Raw genomic sequence first — 17817 nt, 5'->3', positions numbered from 1 at the left:
GAGATCCCAGAAGAGCTAAGGCCTTATGTACATAGGAAAAAGTTTGAACAGTTATACAACTATAGCTATACCTTTATAACCCCATGTGGACACTCTTCTTCTAGTATAAGTAGGGTGACCAGACAGCAAGTGTGAAAAATCGGGACGGGGGTGGGATGTAATAGGAGCCTATATAAGAAAAAGACCCAAAAACCGGGACTGTCCCTATAAAATCGGGACATCTGGTCACTCTAAGTATAAGAGTGACTTTTTGCAGATTAAGTTAAACCCCTTCCCAAGTGATACAAGCTTAACTACAACAAGTCACTGTTATGCTGAACTAAGAGTGGCCACAGAGGGTTATAATTAAAGCACTTTAAATGCACACCTTAGCTTGTACAAAAAAAATTCCCACGTAGACATGATCAAGAGAAACAAAACAGCAAAAGAAGGCAGAGGGATTGGGGAGGTATGGGGGTGCGCGGAGGAGAGGCTAAAACGCAGCAAAGCTATAGGAGCAATAAAACTCTGGACCGGAAGGAAAACACTGACAGCTGGTGGGTGTATATATTCTATTTTATTGTCAAATAGAGAGGGAAAGAAGTTTGAAACAATCCAAGTTACTACTCCCCTCCCAACTCCCCATTTTCCTTTCTTCAGACTTGTCTTTTTTTTCCTGCTGTTCTATCTCCACCTCTTCCCTGGGGAGATAGGGCCCCTCAGTATGTGCCTACCCTTGTCTGTCCATTAGTTGGCACCATCTGTATTTTCTGTTAGACTAGATGAATACCGAAAGTATTCATGGTATTCGTGGTTTTTGGTTTGACACAATTAAAGCAGCATTCCTTCTGTGAGTGACAGCTCCTACTGGGGGCTTCAGGGTCAGCATGGCAATGGAACACTAATGGAAAAAGCAGCTTCTGTATGAAAATCAAGAACTACCATGCCTGTAGTGAGAAACTGTACCCCATCAACACAATTAACCAATCAGTTACTTGCATTATGTTTAAATAAACCAATGAAATCCTTGTATGCAAGGTATATGTTTATAATGACAAAAATCACAGTAGGCCAAAATCTGCTGTCAGCTGCAAACACATAATAACTATTGTGTTCTTTGGGAATCCTGCACATCTTTCCAAGAACAGAACCTGGCCCAATCTGTGAATTAATGGTGACAGTGCATAGTTTGCATACAAGAAGAAATGTAACATGAATAAACTGTTCTCTTTATAATTTACAGTATGTGCAATATAAAACAAGACATTCAAATAAATGTTTTACAGAATACCACAAAGATATAATTACAGTGATTTTAGCCCATTTTCAGTTGCAAATGTTCTAGCAAACGTATTTCTGTGGGGGGAAAAAAAGAATATGTGTTAAATGAGGGAAAACGAAATCACAGAATCACATACTTTGTTCATTGTAAAAAGTAAAGTTAATAGGTTGTATAATGTGTATTCAGCTTGTGGATCTATTTCCATGCCCACTAATCCTCAAAAATCCATTTATGACAGAGCCAGAAATATGTCTCAATGTCCCCAGTTAGATCATGGTGGGGAGGAGGAGAGAGAAAGAGAAAACAGCTTTGAAGGTCCCATCATAATCTACCATGTTAATAATATCCATGATTAAAGCTGTATGTAACAAACATGAAACATCTTCTCAAAGAAAACATTTTAAATATCTGCATAAAGAATGCCTTTTGAAACATCTTTGAGCAGACATCATTATGGCTTTTGTTGCATTTTAAGGGCAATCAAGTTTTACCATCATTCTGTACAAGATTTCTTTAGTTTTTGAGAATGTTGATCTTTATCATTTATCTTTATCAAAAGAATAAAAGCTATGGAGGACGGAGAGGCACAGTGAGGAAATAAAGACCTAGTGGCTGCCTGGGAGAGTGGATGGTTCTAGGATACATGAGTGTACCTAGCGGAGCAGACTCTAGACCTGCTTGTCTGGTATCTTCAGCTGGCCATATATTGCTCCCACTGAAAACAGTTTGGCAGTTGCTTCAGAGAAAGGTCAAAAACAAACTAAGCTGCAAACCTATCATACAATTGTGTAACGTTGTAAAAGGGGGGGGCGGGAGAGGAGATTAGGACCGAGAATTTTTTCCTTACCACAAGACATAATTTGTGCCTGAAACATACACCTTATCCCCTGCATGGTTAAGGTGACCAATAATTTCAAAAGGTAGAAAAGGAAATTTCCTTCTCATGTGCATATCTAATTCCCTGCTTTTAGCTGAGCACTTGCCCAAAATCACTCCCATTGCATTAAAGTGAAATGCCACAGGGTTTTTGTGAACGATGTGGCTCAAAGCTCACTTAATGAACCTGAGCTTCAGAAGAGGAGCCATGACAGGGAAATAATGTTCTCCTGGATTAGAACTGAATGTTCTCCTGGATTAGACCCTGATGTACTTTGATTACCGGATAATACATTATGCTATATGGTTTTTTTTTTATTATCTGGGAAGTGTGGTTGTAATCAAATGATACCTTGAATAGCTGCACTTACCTCTTCCCGATTACAGCAAACCCCACATATTCCTCCGAGAAAACCGTTGATTACTTGGATGGAACACAGAATTAATTCAATTCCCCCCAGGACCAGAAGAATGGAAAAAAGGGTCAAGTTCCATTCCACGATATTCCTTGGCTCCCGACACTCAGACCACCTGTCACGCTCAAGCAGATACCTGTTCATAGCAATTAAAAATGTATTAGAAACTCACGATTCAGTGAAGTGTGTCACTCCCTGGTATTTAATGTATATCAAGAGAGCAGTTGCAATATGGGGGCCTAATTCATGTACCACTAACCTTGTAAGTGGGGATGAGGGAAGCAAAGGCTTGCTTCATGCAAAACTCCCTGACACTCTAGAATGCAAGAGCAGTTATTAGGTATAGACTTTTGATAAACCTAGCCTTGATTTTAAGTATAAATAGAGGGCAGGAGCAGGGTGGTAGGGATCAGAGGTAGCGTTAACACACCTTTTTATTCTCCCCAGTTCCGGAGTCAGATGGAGTGACCTGGTCCACAGCATAATTTAGAGCAGTCACAGGGCTGCTCTAAGTTATGCCTGGCCATGGCCGTGCCCTGGTCCTTTTTCTCCTAGGAATGGCTGCTAGGATGGAATTGGTGTAGAAAACAGCATGCTGGAGGTTGCCCTTTTGCAAGGGACTTAAATGATGCACAGCCTTTTGACTGAGCTGAACACACTGAACACTTCTCAGATGGGGCTCAGAACCTTGCAGGATCAGGCCCTTATTTTAAGATAGTGATTGCATCCAAAGGGAACTTTGCTCTCCATTTGTCACTGTCTTACATGAGACACTCTACTTGGTATCTGCAAACACTCACTTGAACTGCTCTGACCACAGGATGAACTCACTGTGTCCTAAAAGTAAATGCCTGCAGCTCCTGCCCAACCATCTGATCAGCATATTCAGCAAAAAATTACTTATCTTCTCCTTTCTGTGCCAGTGAAAACTAAAGAAACCATCATGACAAACAATAGCCAGATGTGTTCAAATCAGATTCTCTGCTTCAGGGGGCCAGTTGAATGTAGGTGTGGCTTCCTGATTCTCAGGCCAGCCAGCTCTGTTCTGGCACCAGACATGCACTGCTCTGGAAACAGGCCACAAGGGGCTATCCACCGGTAAGGTATTACTGGAGTATGTCGTGCTCTGACCATGCATGCACTCCACACCCTTACTACGCCCCTTACGTGGGGGTTGACTTGGAAGTGATGTATGACTCAGCTATGCCAACTCTATGTTTCATGGGGACTCACTCCACAAAAGGAGAATCCCAAACTAGGGAAATCCAGGGGCTTTTTGGCACCTTTGTGCAGACCAAATAGTTCTATTGTGTGAATTTATATCTGGTCACACTTTTTATATCAAGGGTACCTTCATAAATAATGTGGTTTACATGCACTTTGTGTGAAGTCCAGGGTTTAAGCTTGGGAACATCCCTTGGTATCAGCTGCAACAGCTGAGTAAATTCCTACCACATTGAGTTGAAAATGGTCCCAAACCAAGATGTTCTAAACTAATTTAAAGATCTTTGATATGTGGCTTCTGCATCTTGCTTTTTGACTCTAATAACCCTACTATTAAACACCCTCCATGACACATGGTTTCTCAATATGCTTCAGAATTTTTAGGATTCAAAATCTATATGATCATCAGGATAGTGTGTTTCTGGTCTCCCTTTTTTAAAGCTGATTGTTAATAGAGTCCTAAAACTGTGTTGTTGATTTCCACAAGACGGGGTAGGAGAAGGGGTGGGAATCAGAATTTGGTTTGTGGCTCCCCCACAGTTGGGTAGACAGGAGTGTTACAGGCCTGGGGTGATGCTCACACAGCCCCTGGGAAGGAGGTTGTCATTCATACTGAAACACTAGCAGTCTCTGATGATAAATGCAGCTTCTAAAAGAAGCACTATACTGATCATCTGCAGAATGCTAGGGAATGGTTACTGGGCTGCTTGAGAAATATTTCCAGGCTATTGTGGCTAAAAAGGGCCATATCCAGAGGCCCGTCATGCAGAGTGTTTCCTATGGTAAGCGATGATGCCGCTGTGGCAGTCATTTTGTAAAGCTTGGGACAGTTGTGAGTCCCAGTTTATATGGTCTTGAGAATTCTCTTTCAGCCTGAGGGTACCCATCAGCTTTGCTGGAGGGGGAATAACCTATGAGACAATTAGGTGGCGAGGCAGGGTGAGAGCTGGAGAGAAAGAGTGTGTGTGCTGTTTGGAAACAATTTATTGCCAGAACAAATGACTTAGTGACCGTACAATGGTCCTGATTTCACAGGTGCTGACTCCTCTTGAAACTTTGGTGGGAGTTGCGGGTGCTTGACACCCCTTATGATCTTGCTCCTCAGCTGTGCAGAAGATGATTAGGCCCCCAAAATGAGAATACAGTAAATCCATTAGTTTCTACAAAGATCAACAGCCTTTCTCCCTCTTGACTAGTTTAGGGTCCAAAAGGCAGCCCTTACTCACATGAGTAATCCTATGGAAACAATGGGATTACTCATCTGAGTAAGGAGCAAATTAATGGGACAGTTTCTCCTCTCATTTTACACCAGTGCAAACCTTTTATATACCCTCCTATAAAACACAGTAAGCAGTATCAGGTCCATGGTGTTTCTATACTGCAGTGCACAGCTTGCTGGTAAACAGACTACTCACCCTCCACTGGAGTTAGTGAAAGGATAGACCCAGTTCTGTTCTACAGCAGAGAGGCAGTAAGGGCCATGGGATAAACCTAAAGCTGAAATGATGAAACAGTAGCCGGACCCCAGGATTCCGATGAAGGCGGCCAGAACAGAGGACAGCATCTGCAGAGCAAACACACAAGTGATTCCCAGCATTCTGACCATTCCCTCTTAGGGACCATCCGAAAATGGTGAAGCAAAAAGCTCACTTACTGCACAGCTTTTCCCACAGTTCTCATGCCCGCAGCATCCACAGCAATTATCGTATTCTAGTCCGATGAACACTGCAGCTGGGAGGAATATCTACATAAAAACAAATAATTGTGCACTGAGTGTTTTGGTAAGCTACCCTACAGGCAGGGCCTTTCCTCGGGGGGTGCAGGGCCCAGGGCGGAAGTGATGGATTTGTCTCTTCTGGGAATGACCGCAGCAGCCAATTGCACTGGACCACGGAGCCCCCCAAAGCGCGGGGCCCGGAGCTATCATCCCGATTCGTCCTACCCAAGGGACGGCTCTGCCTACAGGCAGTACATATCAAATTCTGTCCTCACTTTGTTTTTATTTAGATTTATAATTTCACAATTTAAAAATTCTGCATAGCCGATTCACTCTTACTCCCATTCCACTCAAGAGGAGTTCTCCCCTTGGCTTCAATAGGGGCAAGACTAGGCTTAGGGATAGACGGTGATAAACTATGAGAACTTCATTTTTTTTCTGTTTGTACAGTGCCTAACACAATGGGATCCTGGTCCATGACTGGGGCTCCTAGATGCTACTGCAGTTCCAATAAATAATAGTAATATTCTTCCCTGTCAATCCAACACCTTTTTTGACACACTGTGGGTCAAATCCTGCAGTCCTCTCTCAGCAAAAGTGCTCAACAAAGTAGAAGGGAATTTTCACTGAGAGAAGACCACACTCGGGCAGACTATAGTTTTGTGGGGTCCTGGACCAAAGTAAATGGGGGCCCCTCCCGCACCCACACTCCTGCTGGGGAAATGGGGTCGGGGCTTGAACCCCCCACCTCCTCACCTGGCACTGCTGGCACTGCTGGAGCAGGGTCGGGGCATGAGGGCTTGCCCAGCTCTGCAGGAGCGCCGGGCAAGCTGAGCAGGGCAAGCCCCCGCACACCGACCCTCCTCCCCGACTGGAGCACCGGGCAAGCGGAGCAAGCCCCTTGCCTCAACCCTGCTCCCCGCCAGGAGCTCCAGGCGGAGTGGGTCAGGGTGTGGGGACCCCCATTTTTCTGGGACCTCCCAATTGGCCAGGGCTCCTGGGTACGGGCCTGTTGGCCCAATGGCTAATCCACCACTGACCACACTACTAGGCTTTTTTGATGACATCCATCATTTCAACTATAATGAGGTATGATGACACTAGTTACTGAAAAGTAGTAGCAAGTGTTTTGCTTATACAGAATATCTGATATCAATGGAGTCAAAACACAAGAAGCTTCTATTGTTGGTAGAATTGTGCAAAATATTCCATGTAGAAAATGTTTTTCTTTTGTTTTCAAGTTCACAAAACTGCCATAGAATTGCAGAATTTGTGTGAAAACTTCAGATGAACTGATGCGTCTCAGATTTTCCACTCTGAATCAGTTAAAATAAAAAATTCACACTTGAAAATTTTCAACCTGCGGTGAAAAGGGAGTGAGCAGCATGACCTTGTGGATTAAACACAGGAACTGTTGAGGCCTCAGCCAAAGGCTGGCCTTATTCATATTTTGTAGCCATAGCACTTGACAAACACTATCCAGTGATGCCTCGCAAAACCCTTAAGAAGGAAGTAAATATCTGTTGTGAGCACTACACACGTACTTTAAAACACGGAAAAATAAAAACAATTTCTTCAATTGAAAACCACAGCCACATACCTGCTGGCTCTTAAATGACATACTATTGCCCAAATCCTCCAAAGACTTATTTAGGTGCATAACACTACACACTGAGCAGGCCCATTAAAGTCAAGCGGGAAATATTCATATAGTTATGTAAGTCTTTTAATATAAGCATCTAGGTCCCCATCTTGCAATCAAGATCTGCACTGATGCAGGGTTCTGCTCACATACAGCTCATTTCAGAATCAGGTCCTAAATTAACCATCTGCTGCCCTTTAGTGAAAGTTTCAGTACTTCAGAAACAGCAGTATATCCTCCTTCCCTATTTCTCTAAAACACTTGGTAAGGCAACTCCCATCTTTTCATGTGCTGTATATTTATACCTGCCTACTGTATTTTCCACTCCATGCATCTGATGAAGTGGATTATAGCCCACGAAAGCTTATGCCCAAATAAATTTGTTAGTCTCTAAGTCCCACAAGGACTCCTCATTGTTTTTTCCTACACACTGGTGTGACTATAAACAACTGTTGAATTTCCCTGAATAAATACGTAGGACATGGCAGCAGCCAATGCCTCCCAGAAATCTCAGGTACATTTGAAAAAATGGTTACTACGTTTAATCAAATATAATCATTTTTAAAAGGAGAATAGATTAATAGTAAACTACATTTATAAAATACAATACAAACCCAGGGCCCGAACCTGCCAACATTTACACATGTGCGTAACTTTACTCACATGAGTAGTCCCACTGAAGGATCAGGACCTTATTTTGCATTTCTTTGTCATACGAACTGTGAGTGTTCCCCAGATTTAAATCATACAAGATGGCACATTAATAGTGTGATTAATAGTAATAATTTATATGGCACCACATATATGTTAAAAAGTTACAGAGGTGTAAAGACTTGCTAACAAAGCCGTGAGACAAAAATCCTACAACTGACAGAGAAATATGAATATTTAAGATGTTCAAAATAAGAAAACAAATTAAAACACGCTAGCTTTAGTTACTTACCAAAATCCCTCCTCCTATAATTCCATGAAGGCACGCCACATACTTGCTAAGCTGATGTTCTGAAGCAAATCTTGTTTCACCATTGGGAAAGTAAAGCAAGATGTTAGCTACAATGCAGAGGAAGGCAAGAATGAGCAACTTGTACCCAATGCACCTAGCACACTTTCCAAAACACATGTCTAAAGTTCTATAGATCTTTCTTTAGTAGCTCAGAACTACCACAGACCAGCCTGTATGGTACCCATCCAAGTGTAAAAGTAAGAACAGGTTATAGTCTCACCTTCTTAAATACTCTGGGTTACTTAGTTACCTGGATGATGATTACATGTCTACATGAGTGTCAGGCCTGGTTGCAGAATGCAGGAGCAAGATGAGAGGAATGTCACCGCCCATTTTAAATGAAACATTTCACAACAAACGAAACCCAAGGCAGGGAAACAGTATTTTCCCACAGTGTTGATTTTGGCTTTCATACATGGTTTGGAATGAATTACAGTGGACATGATTAGGTATGAAGAACAACTTTATGCCATAATGACAGCTCTTTTGGGAATCAGAAAAGGGTCAAGAAAAATTAAAAGAAAATGAAGCCCGTTTCAACTTCTAGGTTTATGGCCTGATTCAAAATCCACCGCAGTTAGTGGAAAGACTCCAAGTGACTTCAGTGGGCTTTGTATGAGATTCTTAATGAACATGTAAGAATAACAGCCTGCTAGTATTTAAGAATGTGTAAAACACAATCCCATGTCTTCATCAATGAATAAGAACTCATATGGCCTTGGGATGAAGCTGAAAAATGTCTAAAAAAAGGCAGACATGCTTCTAAAGATGTGTCCTTTTGTATTAATTGTCATTATAGTCTAAATTCAGATTTAATCCAGATTTGTTAGCAGCCATTTTTGTCACATCTAAACAACGCAAATATTGGTAGAAAATAGTAACTATTTCCAAAAATATTATTGGAATGAAAATGTTTGGAGTTTTAACTGCAAGAAATAATCTTAGGAATAGATAATATAAAAATAGCAAATGCTAAAACACACTAGCTTATAAAAAAAAAAATTGTTCCTGACAGCGAAATATACTATAGTAAGTACATGAAAATTAATCTTCCTTTAAGTAGTATATGGCACGTAGAGGAAATGGACCACTAAACTTAAAATTTTCAGACAAATCAAAGAACTTGAAAGTGCTTTTGTCTCGTAGGTTACACAAGAGAATATCCTCAAACTCTGCAGAACAGGAGCAGAGAGAGAGACAGACAAATGGTCAATTTAAGATTAAACAGGACTGACATCATTATGGGAATTTTTGGAGACTTCAGTCTGAACTATTAGATCCTCTGTGTCAGTGGAATAATGTGCAAAATTATTGTGTGAAGATACTTGTTTAAAAACATACATAACGAATATTACATATCAAGAAGTGTCAGTAAATCTTCATTTTTAGGGCAGTTGGTTTTTATTTTGTTTTTGGTTTTTCTCATTTCAACTCATGGAAGGTATCAGGAGTTATGGAGTAGAGGTGTTGAAAAAGCAGTCTTAAAATCAATGTACTTAGAGTCAAATCCTGCTTCTTCATTCATGCAATTTGATTGCACACTTGACTTCAGTAGGACTACTCATGCATGCAATGCAAGTAGGCTTTGAACCTTTAAAAAAACAGTGAACTTTCTTGTGCAGATGTGGAGGCGTCATGGAACCCTCCGGGTATTGTAACTTTTGGCCTCGGTAATTTCCTTCTATACGAGATAATATCCTCTGATTGTCAATAGTGTAGGGTTGAAGTTATTGTGTGTGTTATCTTTGAAGAATTTAAACCAAATGTAAACAATATCTCTCAGATTTCCTCAACAGCAGGAGAGTATATACTTTAACCAGATGAATCTTCAACTGAAAACTCCCTTAACTGTAAAAAGAAAAGGAGTACTTGTGGCACTAAGGTGCCACAAGTACTCCTTTTCTTTTTGCAGATACCAGACTAACACGGCTGCTACTCTGAAACCTCCCTTAATTGTGTTATATTTAATATATGATATCTGGAAACCAGATACAAAAATCTGTTCTGTTAATAAATTGTATACTTCCATATTCTTAAAAGTAACAAATTACATATGGTCAAGAATTTCCTATTTAATTTGTTTTTAAATGCATAACTTAATTGTGAATTGAAGTATTTTTTCCAGACCAAAGGAATTAAGAATGACAGTGCTTTTAGCACTAGAGATATCTGGTAATTCAATATATTTCTTCTATCCTGAAGCCAGTATTTGTCTTGTCAAAAACTGGAGTTTCTATTCTTATTGTCATTTAAGGAACCAATCCTGCATTTGGTTACATAGACAGTCTTCCATGACACAACTAATTTACATGCAGGACAGGAGCAGAAAATACTCTTCTCAACAATTATACTAAGAGCAGGGACCTGATTGTGATCTCACTTCCACAAGTGTGTACGTGATGAGTTGCTCCACTGAAGTTACACCACTGTAAAATCAGATTAAGACCTTACGACTCATATGTAAGAGCTACACTTTCTGTGCTTAGGATACAAGGACAACTGCTTACTTGCCCAGTTATAGTTTCACCTGCCCCAGTAAATTTCCACTCCTTTTTTTCTTACATGACTAACCCCATAAGGATGTTGTCTGGTTTGAAGATGCGAAACTCATGCCAGAAAATTACATAACATGTGATGTCAATAGAAGTGCATAATAAAAAGAAAGAACTAAGTGAATTCTAGATTATGGCCCCAATCTTCAGCTAGGGTTGCCAACTTTGTAATATATAAAAACCGGACCTCCAGCAGGAGTGTTGGAACCTTCCCTGCCCCGCCTTGTCCCCCTGCGGCCCTGCCTCTGCCCCACCCCTTCCTCCTGAGCACCCATCTCCTTTCGCTCCTCTTTCCCTCTCCCCACCGTCGCTTGCTGCTCTTCCCCTCTCTTCCCCCCTCCCCCCTGTGGGTCGGGAGGGACTCGCCTGCAGAGCTGGGGCTGGGAGCTGTAGCTGCCTGACACAGGTAGGAGGTGACCCTGAGTGAGTAGGGGCTGGCACGGGTGATGACTCGGTGCCTCCCTGCCTGCAGTAACCAGACTTTGGGTGTCTGGTCAGTAGATCTGACCGGACACTGTCAAGTCCCCTTTATGACCAGACTTTCCAATCAACAACCAGACACCTCGACACCCTATCTTCAGCTCTCGTCAAAGAGCACTTGGCACGACTCACTGCAGGGAGGGTGGGTGAGACACACAGGTGGCTTTAAACCACCCCGCGCACATTTGCACACTTTGTTCTATGGCAGCTGGGGCTCACAGGGGCACAGAGATGACCAAGACATGCCCCTTGTTTACTTAACTACACCCTTGTGCCCACCTTGGGGAGCAGATTTGGTGCAGGAGACATTACCGCATATTGCCCTTTAGCCAATGACCCCCCTATTATCCCAGGTCTGGATCAGCAATGACGCAATGCAAAGCTGATGTGGGGCCAGGTATGGCCCTCATGTTCCAGAGATCTTGCTATAACCAATGCCTAAGAGTAAAGGCCACTTACCTAAGTGCCTAAACATGGATTTGATTTTTCAGAGACTCTGAGTACCCAGCCTCTCCTTATTTTTTAAAATCTCAGTCAATGTTATTTTGTTCTTACAACAATAGAGGGCAGCTTGTTTTGTGTCCCCCCCCCCCCTCAAAACAGTTAGAGACAGACATTTTGTGATGCTGAAAGCAGGCACCAAACTGAGAAATCACTGAGCTAACTCTACACTCGGGCTTTGAAAAGCTGCACAGAGTATAATAAAGTAGTAACTAAATCAGTAAAGAAATAAGCTTTACAAATCAAGTAGGAGAGGAAGGATGGTCTTGTGGTTAAGGAACCAAACTGGGCCGCAGGAGATCTGAGTTGAATTCCTGGCTTCGCCACCAGGCTCCCTGTGTGGCCTTGTGCAAGTTACTCAGTCTCGCTGGGCCTCTGGTCTCCAGCTGTAAAATGGGGGTAACAGTAAGAGTGCCTTTCTCTGGCTTGTCTAGCAAGGGCAGGGGCTGCATCTTACAATGTGTGGGTAGGGCACGTAATGAAAAGGGGCCAATCTCAGTTGAGGACTTTTGGCGTTACTATGATACAAAAAAAGTAATAATAAACAGAAAGAAAAAGGAACCAGGGATTTTGTTAAGTAAAACACATAGCGCCTACTAAAATGATTAAGCTTCAGCTGCAATTGCAACTAGTAGCTCTGCTCTCTAAGGGCCAGTCCCTTACTAGTGATGAGCACTTGTGACTTCCATTTGGCTCCAAGTGAACCATTCCCATAACTGGCATCCTTGAGAGCAGCACTGCAAAAAAATAGCTAACAAAGTACATGGGTGGTATCTTGGTGGGCCTTGCAGTTCTATTATCTGAATTCTACAATACTCTGTAATGCTCACAATGATATTAATAAGACCATCACCCTGTATTAAAAATAAAATCAATGTCCAAGTTAAATATAGGAAACAGGCAACCAGAGACATCCACTGTATCTGAATCAGAGCGGAATCAAGAAATAAATAGAGGGCCCCAAAGAAACTTGTGAGAACAAAACTGAACAACACCCAGGTTCCTAAGCAGGTCAGCCAGCCCATCTAAAATCAGTGGAGGAGTCACTGTTGCAGCGATAAGAACTGGCCCTTGCTAAAGAAGGGGTCACCCCCCTCCATATGTACCTGGATATCAGAATGAGAAGGCTGGAAAACACCCTAATCTACCGTTCTTATTTTGAGACAAAACCAAATGATCTCGGCTATTCTGCATATGAATTGCTCTCAACAGCAGCGCAGGGCAGACATTACCAGAAAACCAGTTCACCATCTCCAGGAAAATTCAGAATGGACATGCTTGAACAGGACTAAGGAAATTTCGCTTTCATGCCTCTGGCCCATATATATGTGAAGAGAAGTTTGTGACTCATTCTGAGGCCATGAACACATCCTGGTAATAATAGCAATGCCATACCATTCTGCACAACTCTGCTTTCTATTTAAACAAATGGCCAGACGATCAATATACCACATTCAGATACATATAACTGCCCTTCTAGGCACTGACTGATTAATTCTCCATGTGCTCAGCCTTGTTCTTCATCACACTTCCAGTGTACAACATTTATACAGGAACTGTTCAGCATTTCAGCATGTTGCATGCTATGATGTTATACAGCCAGTTTCACAAACAGGCATAGCCAGTGTTCCATATATTGTCTATAACAAGGAAGTCCAATAAATAATACCATTTGGGCAGTTTTACATGCAGATTGCAGATCGTAATGTAATCTGAACTGGACCTGCCATCCTGAACAGTGCTAGGGCAGCTGGTCATGCACAGCAGACAGCAGCAAGTCCATAGCAAACAGTGTGACTGAGAGTGTGCATAGCAGTGCCTATCAGCCTCAATCAGTGACAGCAACTGTCATCTCCACTGATGAATGCAGCCCAGCTGGCTCTGAAAAATAGCTAATTTAGTCCTCATGTTTATATGACAACCACCTGTACCCTGCATTAAAAGTGATAAAAGGAAATACTTCTTTACATAATTTATAATTAACGCATGGAACTCATTGCTACAAGATACAATTGTAGTCAAGAGCTTAGTAGGATTGTGAAAAGAATTAGGTATTTGCATGAATAATGAGCTCATTCCAGTTAGCTCAGAAAGAATAAAAACTTATAAGGTATGCAAACTGTCTTGGTTCATCAACAAAGCCATTAGCTGACAAAGATTAGGAAGATACTTCCCCTTTGGGCATCTTTCCATAATAATCTCAGTATGGGGTTTCTTGCACCTTCCTGTGCAACACTGGGTACTGGCAACCATCAGTCATGGGAGAATGGACTGAGGTGCCCTTTTTTGGTTGGGTGTTATCTCTGAATGACACACATCTGGGTGGTGTAGCTGGGGAAAATAATGCTGCTGCATAAAGGTGTTTTTGTGAAAGGTTGTGGAAAACACAAGCAATGCATTATGTTCCTACTGGCATGGATAGGCCACGCAATACAGGTGTGTTTTTACAATCTAACCCTCACAATTTTTATTAGTGTTTATTATGCCAGTGGTTCTCAACCTTTCCAGCTACTGTATCCCTTTCAGGAGTCTGATTTGTCTTGCATACCCCAAGTTTCACCTCACCTAAAAGCTACTTGCTTACAAAATCAGACATAAAAATACAAACGTGTCACAGCACATTATTACTGAAAAATTGCTTACTTTCTGATTTTGTCTGTATAAAATTTTCGTTTGTACTGACTTCACTAGTGCTTTTTATGTAGCTTGTTGTAAATCTAGGCAAATATCTAGATGAGTTGATGTACCCCGTGGAAGACCTCTGCATACCCCAGAGGTATGCGTACCCCTGGTTGAGAACCACTGTATCACGACTGGTCACATGAGCACATTCTGGCTTAAACTGCTGCCAAGAGTGTCTGATTAATATGCCATCACCTGTTACCTCCACAGCATGGAGCCTTTCAGCCAATTGTTTAGAAAAGAGCCCTTAATGACCTCTGGCACCTGCCTCCATCCACAGCTTCTCCTTATACAAACTGAAACAGACTCACACATGAGCAGCCAACCTCCCAATACACAGGTGCTACATTGTTCATGTTTTCCACAACCATCCATAAAATCTCAACGCTGTAGCTATTATTTTCCCCAGCCACACCGCCCACGGACATATATCAGTCACCACACCCTGCAAAAGAACTCTCAGTGAGGGCCTCAGTTCTGCTAACATCAGAGCTGGCCAGGCTCTCCCGCACAAAACTGACTGCAAAACTTCCATATTATCTGCTGCCAATTAGTTGATTCAGCCAAGGAATTCTAATGTAGTTACTTCTGTGGTGGAGGTACTAACGCAGCCCCAGCACCAGACTTCTTTGGACTGTCGAACAAAACTGGATAGCCATTCCACAAGTAACATTTAATATACACACATCCCTCTTGCAGGGACACACAAGCTACTTTGACTGCAGCACAAACCAGCCCCCACAAACCTAGTATTTGTCAGATCACTGACAGCTACATTACATAGGAACTACACTTGTTAGTGTGCAACATCATTGCCAAGTATAGCCTCACAGTGCCATGGTGTGCGTGATAGGCATATAATGCTTAGTGTGCAAGTAGTAAAGCTGTTGGAAGATTGCCAGCAGTACTGAAATTCAGCAAAGAACAGAAAAAATAATTGCAATTTTTGTCTCACCAGCATTATTAACCAGCCAGTTTTGAGAAACTGCAAGGCTACTGCATTTTGCTAAAAGAGTATAATCACTGAGTCTGGGCTCTAATGGTGTAATGCTGCTACTGGAATTGTTTGTGCTAGTGGATTCTGTGGGTGGAGTTCTGTGAATCTTATTCTGGATTGGTCTTGATAGTTTAGGGAACAGCCCAATTCTCCTGCTTGGGCAGCTGAATTACACTTCTTAGTCATTAGCTGTTTTTTCTTTTTCTTTCTGTTTTGCCTTTGTCCGTGTTAATACTCTTACTGAGTGTGCTGTTGCATGCGATGGTGCTATACAGCCAGTTTCACCAACGCAACAATTACACAAAATGGTCATCTTTGGACATGAACTAACGCCTTGGTACAACCGCCCTGGGACTCAGAATGCTCTTAGAGCCCTCGTTCACAGTGTTCTCTGGTCAAAATATCTGTTTCAACAAGAGCTACTTTTTGACCGTGTGTATGTATGACTGTGATGTTGCATACCACACTGAACCTGTGTCAGTGTTTAAAAGATAAAAGCAGAGGACTAGGCTAGCTTGAGCTCTATTCGTATTTCTGCCACTGATTCGCTTTGGACAAGTCACTTGACGACTATTAGCCCGTTTCCCTCTCTGTAATACAGGGACAGTAATACTTGCCCACCTTTCTAAATGGCTTTGAGATTTTCAGATGAAAGGGGCAATGCAAGTGCAAAGCACTATTAGTAATGTACTGCAAGCAACTTGTACTGCATACCGTGCATGGTAGTGGCAGCATGTTAATCAGCACAAACGAGCATATTGCTGGTACCTCCTGGCTGTGTAAATTGTATTCCCCCAATGCAAGTGGAACACCTGATACAGTTTCTGCATGTTCACAGTGGTAGCACACAGCGCTGTGCAGAACCTTTCCCTTCAGACTGAATGGCTCAGAGGCTAGCGTAATGGACTGGGAGCAAGAAGACCTGGGTTGTACTCTTAGCTCTGCCACTGATTTGGCAAGTCATTAAACCTCTCTGAGTCCATCTGCAAAATGGAGACAATATTAACAATGGAGGGGGGGAGGGAAACATTTACCCACCTCTGCAAAGTGTTTTGAGATCTATAGTTTAAAAGGGATCAGTACTGTTAATCATATCAGATTTTAAAATATATTTGCAGAATCAGAAAAATTGTACCTGTGCTCTCTTTATTAGCATAGGCTATCTCAGGTAGTAGCAATTCATAAACAAGTTGCTGATGATAGTTAAATGTTTTTCTAATTATTTTTGCTGGATAATGTCATAACTACTTCTTTGCAGTGTTGTTGTAGCTGTTGGTCCCAGGATATGAAAGAGACAAGGTGGGCAAGGTAATATTTTATTGGACCAATTTCTGGTGGTGGAAGGTTTCAGAGTAACAGCCGTGTTAGTCTGTATTCGCAAAAAGAAAAGGAGTACTTGTGGCACCTTAGAGACTAACCAATTTATTTGAGCATAAGCTTTCGTGAGCTACAGCTCACTTCATCGGATGCATGGTGGAAAGTACAAGCTTTCAAGCTACACAAGGCGCTTCTTCAGGAAGTTGAGGGTCTCAGCTAATTGCAAATTAGGACAGATTGTTAAGCAGAAGGGGTAATGCATGTTGGAGGCAGTTACTTGAAATAAAGTGGGCAACTGTGGGTTAGATTGTTATGCATATAGTGTTTGAAGCAGGCAATTAAGTGTAGCAGGCAGTTTGGTGCCTTACAAACTGTAGTAATGAGCCATAAAACCAGTGTCCCTGTCCAGTCCATGGTTTTTGGTGTCTCATAGAGTTATGAACATAAGTTCCCAGGCTCGCCTTCTGAAGGTGTTATGCAGGCTTCCTTTGAGGACAAGAATTGAAAAATCAGATATGAAGTGATTGCTTTATGAAAAGTGTGTGCCCACAGATGATATGGGTTTTTTGTCTTTTTCTGTGCGAGTTCATTCAAGAGCATAGTGATTGTCTGGTTTCACCCATATAAGTTGTTATTGGAGAATTTGATGCACTGGATGAGGTACCTCACTATGTGCCTGCTACCCTTAACTGCCTGCTTGAGTGTTGTGTGCAGGGAAAGTGCTGGGAGTTTGAAACATGGTAGCCACCTCCTTCTCCCACTTTCTTAAAATTCATGGAATTTATTTATGTCCATTCCTACCTCCAATGCAGCCGTGGAAAGAATATGTTAATTGTGTTAACAGACTTGGACAGATTGCAGAAAACTGCTAAATATTGATTCCATTAAGGCTGAGTTTCAAATTAAAGTTAATTTCAATTGTACATGTAGCATTTTATGAAGTGATTTAAAAAAACAGAGGCATTGAAATTTTAAAACTGATAAGTACCATTTTAAACATTAAATTGAAGCTTATGATCATTGCATTCTATACTGAAGGGCAGCAGAAAAGTACACTTGAGAGAAAAATACATGATATGTTAATGAGAATGGTGTTTCCCTAAAATGTCTCTTAAGAAAAAGCATTGTTCCTTACTTTTCATGTACTTT

The 17817-nt window shown here is 41.8% G+C and overlaps 1 protein-coding gene across 1 annotated transcript; it reads right to left on the bottom strand.

Moving 5' to 3' along the window:
• Positions 1-544: 544 nt before the first annotated feature.
• Positions 545-8256, bottom strand: TM4SF1 (transmembrane 4 L six family member 1). Its single transcript, XM_074962953.1, has 5 exons — positions 8080-8256; positions 5432-5521; positions 5193-5341; positions 2509-2689; positions 545-1335 (listed from the first exon to the last, which is right to left on the bottom strand). Exons 1-5 carry the CDS (start codon positions 8254-8256, stop codon positions 1321-1323), a joined length of 612 nt encoding a protein of 203 aa, XP_074819054.1. The 3' UTR covers positions 545-1320.
• Between the last annotated feature and the right edge of the window lie 9561 nt (positions 8257-17817).

Source organism: Natator depressus, chromosome 9 (assembly GCF_965152275.1).
Source record: "Natator depressus isolate rNatDep1 chromosome 9, rNatDep2.hap1, whole genome shotgun sequence".
Classification (NCBI taxonomy): domain Eukaryota; kingdom Metazoa; phylum Chordata; order Testudines; family Cheloniidae; genus Natator; species Natator depressus.
This window is presented reverse-complemented; position numbering and strand designations above follow the sequence as displayed.

What these genes read in the sequence shown, in the direction of transcription:
- TM4SF1 (XM_074962953.1), bottom strand. Translation starts at nt 8,256, where the DNA reads ATGTGTTTTGGAAAGTGTGCTAGGTGCATTGGGTACAAGTTGCTCATT. An exon ending in ACTGTGGGAAAAGCTGTGCA is followed by an intron (nt 5,342 to 5,431) that starts GTAAGTGAGCTT and finishes TTTGCTCTGCAG; the next exon opens with ATGCTGTCCTCTGTTCTGGC. An exon ending in TTCACTAACTCCAGTGGAGG is followed by an intron (nt 2,690 to 5,192) that starts GTGAGTAGTCTG and finishes TGCTATGAACAG; the next exon opens with GTATCTGCTTGAGCGTGACA.